We start from the raw sequence: 13842 nt of genomic DNA, 5'->3' as shown, positions 1-13842 counted from the left end.
TCTTAAATCTTCATTCCTCATTTTGTCTTGCAGTGTGATGTTTAGCATAGTATTTCCATTCTACACTCAGTTTTCCTTATTTCATATACTAAAATAAAAACATCTTATATAAAAATATCAAAAACAAAAATATCTTATACAAAAATAAAAAGTTATTGCATGTATTAAATTTATTATTTTTTTTTATATGGATGTAAACATAGTTGATTTCAAAGGAGGTAAAAGAAAACTAGAAACTTTCATCAGCTAACGTCTGTAGAGCATCAAATATGGTGGCCCAAATTATTAGTAAAGAAGTCCTCTGGAAAAGAACAAACAAATTAGCAAACTGTTAACATGGAAATCAGAAAAGGAAAATTCAGACAGATTGGACATACACATAAAAAAGATCTGGAATCAATTTGTCATTATGCAGCTTTTGAATAGAATCCACAAGGAAAAAGAAAGCCCAGCTATCCTAAAAAATACATGGAGAAAATGGAAATATATATATATATATATATATATATATATATACTTGTGCTCCTAGGCATTGCCTTAGTTGCTTAGTGCATTACAACAGTCCTGGACTAAGGCCAATAGTGATGATAAGGAAATGAAGGAAGGGGCATCTGCAAACTGTTACCATTACTGATGGATAAAGAATTTATTATTATTATTTCGTAAATAATAATAATAATAATGTGACACCTCCAAGGAGTCCAAAGCCTCATCGAGGGAGGGCATCTGCTCTACAACTCTCTGTCTCCATCAACTACACCAGTACTATCTACTACACACCACCACCACTAGTGTTTTTTGTCTGTAAATTGCATGCGTCCTAAAGGCTTGTCTGTATGCAGGATGAAAAACCCAAGTTTCCAGAAGAAAAAACCCTGCTACCTCCATATGAGATCAGCTAAGTCACTTTCAATTGAAAAACCCCATTGAAATTATAGACTTTTCAATATCTCAAGAGTAGTGGTTAAGGTTTTGGAAAAGCAGATGTAGACCACAATTCAAAAATGAGTAGAAAGGGACAACATGGCTTTGTGAAACGGGAGTTGTTATCATAGTAATTGACTCTGCTTATATTAGAGTTGGATAAAGGAAATGGAAACACTCTGATATGATGCTGTTGAACAACTTTGCAAACACATTTGACAAGATAAATGGAGCAAATGAGGATGGATATGATGCTAGTGACATGGAATATGGATAAGAAAGTAGCTAACAGACAGGCAGCAAAGGGTAACATATAGTGATGTATGATCAAAGAGAAGGACTAGTGGTATGCTGCAAAGCTCTGCACGACTATGCACCCTCTGTCCAAAAGGAAACCGAACTTTTAGGAAATAGAAGAAACTAGTGGCGCCACCTGTTGTATCTTTTTGTTGTCAAAAGCAGCAACCTTCATTAGTGTTGTGTCAACTTTTTATGACATTTGTTTCATTAGATGCTGAGTTATAGCCAAGAGTGTCAGTATATTTTGACGAATGGTTGGAAAATGAGTTTCAAACAAGAGCTGCGATTGACTTTTGTGTTAAACTTGGTAAAAGTTTTACTGAAACGCATCAAATGCTTTGAAAAGCATACGGTGATGAATGCTTATTCCGTACTCAAGTTTACGAGTGGTTCAGGCGATTTCAAAGTGGTCGTGAGACGCTTGAGGATGACAGAACGCCAGCCATCCAAAAACTGGACTGAGTGAAGTTAATATCCAAAAAGTGCGTGATTTCATCAAAGAAAACCCGAAATCGTCCGTGAGATTGATTGAAGATGAATTGTAGATTCCAAAATCAACTGTGCACAACATTTTGACCGTGTGTTTGGGCCTTCGTAAATTGAATTCGCGATTTGTTCCCCACAAGTTGACCGCGACCAAAAAATGTATCGAACTGAACACTGCAAGGACCTCATTAAAACCGCTTGTAAGGACTCAAACTTCATTGAAACGATCGTTAATGGTGGAAACGTGGTGTTTTGAGTTATGAGCCCGAAACAAAGCGTAAGAGTGCTGAGTGGAGACCACCAGAAGATGGGCATCCGAAAAAAAGTCGCTTGGAGAAGTCAAAAGTATACAGACAATGCTGATTTGTTTCTACGATTCTAATGGCATTATCCACAAAGAATTCATTCCGCCTGGCCAAATGATCAATGGTGAGTTTTATCTAAATTTTGAAGCGATTGATAGCAAGAATTCGTCGCGTACGGCATGAATATCGTGATGTAGGCAGCTGGTCACTTTTGCACGATAATGCACCATCTCATCGTTCGAACATTTTGAGACAGTTTTTGAGCAAAAACCAAGTTTGTGTGTTGGATCACTCGCCGTATTCACCTGCTTTAGCGCCCTGTGACTTCTTTCTCTTCCCCCGACTTCATTTGCTGATGAAAGGAAAGCGATAGGACACCATTGAAAACGTTCAAATGGAGTAACCACGACCCTCAAAAACCGATATAAAAAAACTCGTTTAACGAATTAATTGACCGTGCCCAACGCCGTATCGAAGCTGAGGGAGAGTATATTGATTGAAATAAATTATTTGAATAATTATAATTGGCCTGTGTTTTATTTTCTATCAAAAATTCAGTTTCTTTTTGGACAGAGGGTATAGTTCATCTTGTCACCAATCAGAAGAACACAATTTTTTTTTTTTTTTTCTAGCCTGTTTTCCTCTTTTCCAGAATCAGTCAGTCTTTGGCAAGCAAGGTTTCCCTTGCCTGCAGAAACTTATGACAAGATGAACTATACATGAAATTTCTCATAAAGGCAGATTCTGATATATAACTTACATACAAAATTCCAAAACCCAGGAATATTCTTCAATTTAGATATTTTTTTTTTTTTTTCAATTCCCAAAAATACCTTTTTTCCCCTTTAAATCGAAAAGTCCAAGATATATGGCTTTTATATACTTTATTTAGAACTTAAAAAAATAAATAAATAACGAATAAATGTTCCGCTTAAATTACGTTATATGTCATAATTTTCTGCGCATAAAGAGTATCATCATATCTGCTCGTCCATCCTATCCTAGAACGGATTGAGTTCCCCACCACCACCACCACCACCACCACCACCACCACCAATGGGCTTACAGCTAATTATGCACTCCTTGCTGCATCCCCTAAGAGCAGTATTTCTGACTAGTCCGTGAGTGCTCACGGGGAAGGTTGCCTGTTCTGGGGAACAAAAAACCCGAGTTTCTATGTGGAGAAAGAAAAAAAAACTTATGAGACCGACTTACTCATCTTTCGTTGAAAGAGACCAGATAAAGGTTCCTCACGTCACTGATGGGAATCGAATCCAGGTCTAACTGAGGTACAGAGGCTCATAAGAGTATGCGCATAAAAAATACGCCCAAAGAGTCCGTCCGCATTCCTTACTGAATCAAAGGAACTTCTTAAACCATAATTTAAGATTTATAAGAAAAACGATTAAAAAAATTAATCCGAATCATCTCCAAAGAGTTTGCTGCCGAATATTGCAGGAGTGAATCCCTGGTTGTCTGATACTGTTAAAATGTACTGTGCTTGACATGTAGACCGAAACGTGCTAAATCCTACTAATGACGTCATGCATATTAAGCATGAGAGATTCTGGTATATCTCCGATATCTTCACGATCTCCAACAAGGTCACAACTGTATAGTTGTTTAATTTATTAGCATTAAAGTTAAGCATGTGTCACTTTAATGAGAAAAAAAAAGGGCTTATCCAACTCCTTTTGTAACTAATTTCATTTTGGATTAACTGCTGCCTTTTGATGGTTATTCTACCTTCCGAAAGAGTTATCAAACAAAATAATAAAGATGAGGCCTTTGACTCCTTGAAGGCGTCATATAATAATAATAATAATAATTAATAAATAAATGCAATTAATCACTACATAAGCTGCACTTCCATGATCATTATTATTACCACAAACCTCTACAGTCATAAGACTGGGCCGTAGAAAAATTATCCGTTTACCTGTCCTGACATCCTGGTCTAACTTTATACAACTTCCAAGGATAGATGCTTGATTATCCATTATGCATATATTATATTTCCATCACAATGAATTCCGTAAGTGCTTCTTACAACTAGCGATTGTAAGAAGCACTTATTTCTAGGCTTTCGAGAAGTCAACTGACTTCTCGAAAGCCTAGAAATAATAGTAACTTCTTCTCAGTATCTATCAAAATAATAACACACATTTCTACAATTTATCCTAGTAGCTAACATTTCATTGTTCTGATATTAATTCACTCTCTGGAGGTTTACAGGTATTTCATGATCCTAACGAAATCCGAGCAATTAAATTTGCGCATAAGTCAGATATAGCCTGAATAAACAGAATAATAGAAACAGCATAATTAACAAACTAAACAAATGTATTTTCAGTATACTGCTTCCATACCATTCAGATCTAACATGTATTATTATTATTATTATTATTACGGGCAACTCCAGGGAGTCCTTAGACTCATCGAGGGATGCCCTATATTATCTATATTACCGTTTCTGCTTGAAAATAAATAACATAATATATTTTATTCTTATTATTATTATGTTGCAAAGACTGCACATCGTAGTGCCGCTATAATAAGAAGTACTCTAACATATAGGGATAAAGAAGTGGTTGTGCCACTGTATAAAGCACTGGTCAGAACCCAGTGGCGGCCGGTGAAAGTAGGAGTGCTGCATATAAAAAAAAATAATAATAAATAAAATTAAAAAATCGTTTTTTTTTCCTAATCAGTAACGAATTTATTAATAAATAAATTTACATATTAAAAATTTCTTTATTAAAAATATTTCATCCTCACCACGAACAAACACCAATAATTGAAGTAATGACATGCGCAAACGAATATCGGCGTTAGATAGCAGTGCATTTGTTTCATGTAATGATAATTAAAAAAATATAATCCTTTTCATATTTTCAACAGTGACACTCGTCATAATTCAGCCTTGTATCTATAATAAATAAATAATTATATGTTAATTTAACAAAATAAAATAAGATTTACAAAAAATAGTTCACCATGCACCATTCGTAAGCATACTAAAGATACACTGGCGTTTGAACAGGTATGGGAATGATGTAACGTGCAATGACAAGCGCAAACAAATATCGGTGTTAGATCGCAGTGCATTTGTTTCGTAATCTAAAGCGTTAATAGAACAATTCCAATTATTAACTACTCAATCAATGTCGAAATATAAGCTGTAACCTTTAACATGTTGTATTGCATTTATATAATGTTGTAAACATTGTTATTATTTATAAACACAAACAAATTTTTTTTTTTTTTTTTTTCATTTTTTCCTTGGGGTACTGAAGTGTCGCGGTGCTATGTATGGGCCGCCACTGGTCAGAACACACTTGGACTATTGTACTCAGACTTGGTCTCCTGGTTTTCAATGTGATGTGGAAACATTAGAGAGGATCCAGAGACGGGTGACTAAGACAACATCAGGACTTTGGAATGCTGGCTATGGAGAGAGGTTGAGGACATGTGGATTGCTGAGTTTGATGGATAGGAGGAAAAGAGGTGATATGATAGAAACATTTAAGTTAGTGAGAGGATTTTATCGGATGGGATTATAAAACGAGTAGAAGGTGAAAGAAGAAGAAGAATCAGAAGCCATCCCTGGAAGTTATGAAAGAATGTGATGAAGAGGAGTGGATTTTTTTTTTACATGAAATGGAACGCATTACCAGAATATGTTGTTAATGCAAAGTGTGTTAAGGATTTTAAGATTCGGTATGATAAACATGTTAAAAAAGTAGAATAAGCTCTGATCACTATTCTTAATATATATTCTATAATACTTGCACTACTTTGAGGGTCAGCTAGACTTCCAATACGTGCAGGCACAAACTTGACTTGTCTGTCTGTTTGCTTACTTGGGAAATGGAGTAAAAAAAAAACAGGTGTAAAATAGCTTGGTATCTTTAACATTTATTATACCAAGGTAAAATACTTTCTACATTTATATCTCATCCAGAGATTTTTATTTAATAAGGTTAAAACACCTTATGGTAACTTGTTCTGGATAATACTTATAAGCTCTGTATTACTAAATCTTGGTATTTCTAGCCTGGCTCCCACTGATGAGACCTCAATAAAGGTCGAAACCGGTGGGGACTATTATGAGTTCGCTCTCTTAAGGTTTTTCCTTAAGGGAGCAATTTGAGTCTCCGTGGAAAGTGTTTTCCGGCACGGCCAGGTGAGGGGCTTTGTCGGTGAATGCTTTTCTTCGGAATATGAGCGGTTCTGCTCGGTGGTGGTGGTGGGTGGAAGGCCATCGCTGAGATGAACGGTCTTTCGCCAACAATTGAGTGGCCTAAGGATCGTCCGAATTTTTAGAGACGGCTTTACTTATTCATAAGGTCGAAACCGGTCTGGGTAGTGACCCCTTGCCTTTAGTACATAGCATCATACATCTGCTCAAGGAGATGGGCTGTGCATTAAGGGTAAATATTAAGAATAATGATCAGAGCTTATTCTACTTTTACCATGAGTTGCACTACTTTGAGGGTCAGCTAGACTTCCAATACGTGCAGGCACAAACTTGATTTGTCTGTCTATTTGCTTACTTGGGAAATGGAGTAAAAAAAAACCAGGTTTAAAATAGCTTGGTATCTTTAACATATATATATATATATATATATATATATATATATATATATATATATATATATATATATATATATATATATATATATATATATATATATATATATATATATATATATATATATATATATATATATATATATATATATATATATAATACACACACACATGCACACGTACATACATAGTGTAAAATATTTCGAATTGAGTATTTCAAAATATAAAATAACTATCCCGAATGCAAAGGGCTTGAAATGGGAACTGCCAGAACGCCTTTCATACCAGCTTAAATATTTCTAAATAGCAGACAATTGGGAGCTTAAAAGGCGGGAATCGCCATATTGTTCGTCTAAAACGACGAAACTCATTTCGTGTTTTGGCGATTGCATCGTAGCACCTAACCAGTAACGGTGTTTACAGAATTGTAAAGTTAAGATTTGAAAAGCTATTTTAAAGTATGAGATTATTATTATAATTATTATTATTATTATTAAATTGTTCTCAGATACTAATTACAGTGAAAATCAGTATTCAGAAATAAATCCTTTATCACTTAGTACAAACACTCAACGTAATTTTATCATAAAAAAACGAATTCTTTATAATGTTAATTAAGCTTCTCATGTATGGTTGACATTATCCTTCACCAATCTAGGATATTACATTATTATTAAAAACTGTTATATTAATTCGTACAAGAGTTAAGAGCTTCATAATTGTAAATCGTAAAATCAAGTATAGCTAATGAAATATTTTAACGATGAAATCCTTTATAATTCGTAAACAAGCTTTCTTAAAACAACTATGAAAAACTCTATACCTTGCAACTTTCTAAGAACATAGTATTATTATATGTAAATAAAAATATGTACCTGAAATTGTTGACTCGTCCATCTTCCTCTGATCTTCCTGTCACGTCTGCCCAAACCAATCAGATGTATACCTTCTGAAGTTACGTTACCCAAGATAGCACAATAAAAAATATATTAAAAAAAAACCAGAAAAAATACCATTCGTCCTTATGCGCATTCAACAACCTTTCTCGTGCTTATATTGAAGATGACGTTAGAAGCATAACCGCACGCGTACATAGGCGCGTGGCTTGTGTTAAATATTAAATAAGACATGAGACTAAAGTGAAAATTAGCATATTGCATTTGTCTTATATATATAATATAATATAATTACATAATATATGATTTAAAAGTTTATTTACCTACTGTATATAATATAATATATACAGTAGGTATATATTATATTATATACAGTAGGTATATAATGTATACCTACTGTATATAATATACAGTAGGTATACATTATATACCTACTGTATATAATATAATATATGCATTTAAAACTGTATTTATATACTGCAAATAATATAATGTATGCATTTAAAACTGTATTTATATACTGCATATAATATAATGTAATGTATGCATTTAAAACTGCATTTATATAACTCTAATGAAAAAAAATCTTTAGACCTTTCTAAAAATTATAACGCAATAATTTAAATTACATTATATATAGTAGTATATTAAACTATATTCATGAATTAAATTATGATTAAAATCTCCAAATAATAAGTAGAAAATTAATTTAGAATTTTTTTGGAAAAAAAAATAATTTCTTCCCTTCATTTTTAACTGTTCTCTTAACAGTTTTATTTATCTGAACCTTAAATTCCATTATTATTATTAGTAGCAGTAGTAGTAGTAGTTGTTGTTGTGCTAACCATTATTCACACAATGCCATCTTAAAATCAATGAATTTTATTGCAATCAGTTATTGCATTAATTATTTGTGGAATCACGTTCCTTCGTTATGGCTGGGAGATCTGGTTTCTGATTTTCGAAAAAGAAGTGGTGCATAAAAATACACACTTTATAAAGTGGGTATTAATATATACGGACAGATAATAAATCTACCATCTGTGTATTTACTACAATAAGCTTGATTCTATTGGTCATTATATCTGCAATTATGCCACTACAAATTTGTTGAGCTATAATGGACAGAGTTATGAACCATGATGCAGCTATGCGGCAATATAAGCAGCTAGAAGAACAACAGAGCATGAGCTCTTCTATTGGAAAAGATCTTGCTTCAATTCTCATTGATGAATGGAATTTTTATATGATCTATTTCAAATTAAGATGGGGTAGCTGATCTCATAAGTAGGCAGGGGTCGTCTCCCGTAAACTCGCGTTTTTCTTCCCCAACAAAAAAAAAAAAAAAATGGCAAGAGAAGATGTATTAAACCACCAAAAATACCGTGTGATGAATTGCAGTAAAAGTGAATGTCATATTACAAACAACAGATTGCGCAGATTCGACAGTAAGATCGTGTAGTTTGGTAGAGTGGCCTCCTGCTGAGTCTTGGGACTCTACGGAGAACGTCATGCAATAATACTCATTATTATTATTAGCAGGATCAGGGTAATATTGCTGCGAATAATATTTTACATGTTTAATCTCATTTGTATATATCGTTGTTTTATTCTGGAAGAATTATATCATTTGATATCCTTCAAGAGATCATTCAGTGGAACGAATGATCGAAATATATACATTCTAAATAATTATTAAATAAGCAAATTTTGTATTGAGAAGATTTCATCTTTACGATATCATGCCAAAAATATTTCGAATAACAATGACCTTATCCAAGATCACTGCACTTGCTGATATAACGAGTGCTATGGCATACTCGAATCATGATATTTAAAAAGAATGTTGTCTTACAAATTAGAGAAACAATGGCGAAATTCTTTGACCTTTTCTCAGCTTGCCTGGATGATGACTAGAGAAAACGTATTAAACCGCCAAAAATACCGTGTGGTGAATTGCAGTAAAAGTGGATGTCATAGTACAAATAGCGGATTGTGTAGATTCGACAGTAAGATCGTGTAGTTTGGTAGAGTCGCCTCCCTCCTGTTGGTATATAGTACGAGCGGTTAGCCTAATGGCTGTGAGCTTCGCAACCATATACCTGGGGAAGGAGTGTCCTAGATTCGATTCCCATCGGTTACGTGAGGAGCTAAAGGATCTTCCTCAGCCATAGCCAAGTTAGTCAGTCTTGGGCGTGGACAGTAGGGTTTTTTCTCCAGTTTATCCTGGGGTTTTTCATCCCGCAAAGCAGGCAAATCGGCCTTGAGAACTCAACACTACTGGACATAAGACACACCGGGGTGCAGGGTTGAACACCTTATCCTGTGAACGGTTTGAGGTCCGATGATTAATAAACCCTCGACACCGCAAGGTAAAAGAGGGTAAAAAAAGAAGATGAGATGATATATATATTCAAAACAAACGCTGAATAATAGCAACTGAATACCTAAAACCCCTAATCTACAAGGTGTTATGCGAAACATACTATAACATCATACAAATGTATTATGTATTCTGTGTATAATCATCAGTATAATAAAATCGCAACACTGATATTCTAGGAACAGAGAAAAAATGCCGCACTCATACGGACTGCAATGACGGAACACAAAAATATTTGAAGTAAAAAGACCTGTGCTGCTATACAGTTATGTTAAAACACTACTTCAGTCGTAACTATGCAATAACTAGAACAGTATATCATAGAAGACCGAGATTAAGAAATAATTTCCAATACTTTATGTAAAAAAAAAAAAAAATATATATATATATATATATATATATATATATATATATATATATATATATATATATATATATATATATATATATATATATATATATATATATATATATATATGATCATAGGCTTTTACTCGGTTGTTGTGATACATTTTAAAACATAAATTTAATGACTTAAAACCCGAGATAACTTATAAAGATTTTAATGAGAATAATACAACTAGTTTCGGCTTATAACAGCCTTCCTCAGGTATTCATAAAGGAAAAGAATAGTAATAAACATTGAAGTATCTAAAAAAAACTGGAAATTTCAGGTAAAAATTGCCACACATAATTGATACATAAAAATCATTGTTATTTTTTCAAATTTTAACAACTTCAAAAAATACAACGTTTTTTATGTATCAATTATGTGGCAATTTTTACCTGTAATTTCCAGTTTTTTTAGATACTTCAATTTTTATTACTATTCTTTTCCTTTATGAATACCTGAGGAAGACTGTTATAAGCCGAAACTAGTTGTATTATTCTCATTAAAATCTTTATAAGTTATCTCGGTTTTTAAGTCATTAAATCTATGTTTCAATATATATTATTATTATTATTACTATTATTACGGGCAACTCCAGGGAGTCATTAGACTCATCGAGGGAGGCCCCAAATCATATTCATCACAACTATTTGACATTCATACAGTATCTATCATACCTCGCCTTAAACTGATACACTGTCACAGCATCCACCACAGACTCAGGGAGCGCATTCCACTCATTCACTACTCTAAAAGTAAAGAACCCAGCTCTAACACCTTTACTAACCACACTTTTGCCCAGTTTCCATGGATATCCCCTAGTCCTCCCACAACCAGCCCTGTTCTCAAAAATATCTTCTGAATTAATTTTATAGAAACCCTTCAGTAATTTGAATGTCTCAATCATATCTCCCCTCCTCCGCCTATCAACCAATTTTTGCAACCCACAAATCCTCAACCTGTTCTCATACGGTTCATTCCACAGACCTGCTATCATCTTGGTCACTCGCCTCTGGATCCTCTCCACCTCCTCCCCATCAAGAAGAAACCTAGGTGACCAAATCTGAGCACAGTAGTCTAGATGAGGTCTTATCAAGGCTCGATAGAGAGGAACAATAACCTGCTTGTCTCTGCTTGTCAACGTATTCTTCAGCAACCAAGTGATTTGATGAGCTGTTTTGGTCACTTTTGCAATGTGTCCCCTAAATTTCAATTCCTTATCTACCAACACTCCTAAATCTCGTGCCTCATCAATTTCCTGGAGCAGGGTTCCACCAATGCAGTAAACTGCCGCCAATCTTTTCACCCCAAAATGCATAACCTTACATTTTGCCACATTAAACTGACATCCATTCTCCTTAGCCCAGACCTCCAATCTATCCAAATCATCCTGCAAAATTTTGACGTCATCTGCATTCACTATTGCCCTACCCAACTTCGCATCATCCGCAAACAAATGAACTGTTCCTCTCAGACCATTTCCTATATCATTTATGAACAAATTAAACAGCAGTGGTCCAAGAACAGATCCTTGTGGCACACCACTAGTCACAGGCCGTCTTGTGGACTCTACTCTCGAGTAAACCACTCTCTGATATCTCTCCGTCAACCACCCTCCTATCCATCTCACCAACCCTATGTCCATTCCCATATGCTGCAATTTACTGATTAGAATTCCATGTGGAATCCTGTCAAAGGCCTTGGCAAGGTCCAGTAGAATCACTGTAAACCCATTACCCTTATCCAGTTCAGCCGTCACTGTGTTATAATACGTGAGCAAGTTACTGAGGCATGACCTACCCTTCACAAAACCATGCTGTCCCCGATACAGTATCCCATTTTCTTCTATCCAATATTGTATTTTCCTCTTGACTATTTTCTCTAAGACCTTGACAATGATTCCTGATATGCTAATCGGTCAGTAATTTACAACAGCAGTCTTGGAACCACCTTTATGCAGTGGAACTATTTTCCCCTCTTTCCACCCCCTCGGGACTAACTCAGACCCGAGACTCAAATTAAACAAAATGGTCAAGGGTACTGACAATTCTTTAGCTGCTTCTCGTACAACACGAGCTGGTATACCATCCAATCCCACAGATGTATTGACATTGAGGTTATGCAATAGACTACTCACCTCCACTTCATTAACCACAATTCCCGTATAATCTACTGGTTTATTCGTTTCTGCAATGTCACCACCTGGATGATATACTTTTGCAAAGTGCTCACTCAGTAACTCAACTATCTCAACTGATTCAGTTACCTCCCTACCATCGGCATTCTTTAAAATCAATCTGCCATGTACATTTTTCCTTTTACTTGCTACATATCTAAAAAACTGTATATATATATATATATATATATATATATATATATATATATATATATATATATATATATATATATATATATATATATATATATATATATATATATATATATATTCATGTGGAAAATTAGAGGGAAATTATTCCAATAGAAAGGGGTTATTAATGCCAACATAAAATCATGCGATATCCAATAGATGGATATGAGCTCGTGTTTATTATTATTATTATTATTATGAGAGATTAATTAATTAGCGTATGATGAAACAGCGGCCGTGAGCCACATAAGGGTAGTACGGCACGATCTTACGAAACCAACATGAAGCTATTGGTTATAACGTATTCTTTTGTCCGTCAACTGCGTGTGTTCTCTTGGCCGGTTTGCCAGCTCTGAAGGACAAAAAACTAGAGTTTCCGGGAGAAAAAACCACCCTCTCCTTTCCGTATGAGACCGGATAACCGATCTTTTGTCGAAAGAGACCAGATAAAGGTTCCTCACGTTATAGACGGGAATCGAACCCAGGTCTTTTGGAACAAAAGCGCCTCGTCTATACCGAGTGAGCTACGGAGGCTCTATTACGAGAAATATTTGATATTATTAGACAAATCCTTTTAGTACATATCTATCTAAATATATACATATTTAGTACTATGCGGTTAAACTTTTAAGCGTATTTAAACCACACCTCGTATTAAAAATATGGAGTTTATTATTTTTGTTTTAATTGAAAGCGTTATTTAAAATAAGTAAATTCAAATGATATTATTTTATAAGAGCTTTTTTTTTAATAACAAAAACTATCGTAATCACATTTTATTTGTCTAAACACACACACACACACACACACACACACCTTTATAACATTTCTTTTAAAAGCAATTTTAAATACCATTTAAAGTCAGGGAAATATTAAGAGTGTATAGTTATAAACAATAATTAAATAAAATGTGTTATTTTATATCTCTCCCTCGATGATTATTTGATTCCAGGAGAGTTCACGTAATAATAATAATAATATAACATTGCACTTTCAAGTGCAATGTTATATTATTATTATAACGCTTTTGCTTGCACAAAGTTATTGCTTCATTATCTTTTCCTAGGTGATTGAATGGGATATTCATTCTTATAAAGTAGTATAGATTATTTTTTTTCAGTATTGAGTTCTAACTCTTTTTTTTGGAAAGAATATTTTCTTTATATTGAAATATAGTCGAATGATGAAGCCATCTA

General features: G+C 34.1%; 1 protein-coding gene across 1 annotated transcript in view; it reads right to left on the bottom strand.

The window, feature by feature from the left end:
* Window positions 1-7554, bottom strand: part of aub (piwi like RNA-mediated gene silencing protein aubergine) — a 196283-nt gene extending 188729 nt beyond the window's left edge. The window contains exon 1 of the mRNA XM_090400335.1: window positions 7484-7554. Within this exon, the coding sequence (XP_090256461.1) occupies window positions 7484-7505 (22 nt within the window). The 5' untranslated portion in view covers window positions 7506-7554. The remainder of the gene's footprint in view (window positions 1-7483) is intronic.
* Between the last annotated feature and the right edge of the window lie 6288 nt (window positions 7555-13842).

Source organism: Typopeltis vanoorti, chromosome 11 (genome assembly GCF_054136105.1).
Source record: "Typopeltis vanoorti isolate ZY-2024b chromosome 11, IOZ_Tvanoo_1.0, whole genome shotgun sequence".
Lineage (NCBI taxonomy): Eukaryota > Metazoa > Arthropoda > Arachnida > Uropygi > Thelyphonidae > Typopeltis > Typopeltis vanoorti.
Note: the sequence above shows the minus strand (reverse complement) of the source record. Positions and strands in the feature narration are given on the sequence as shown.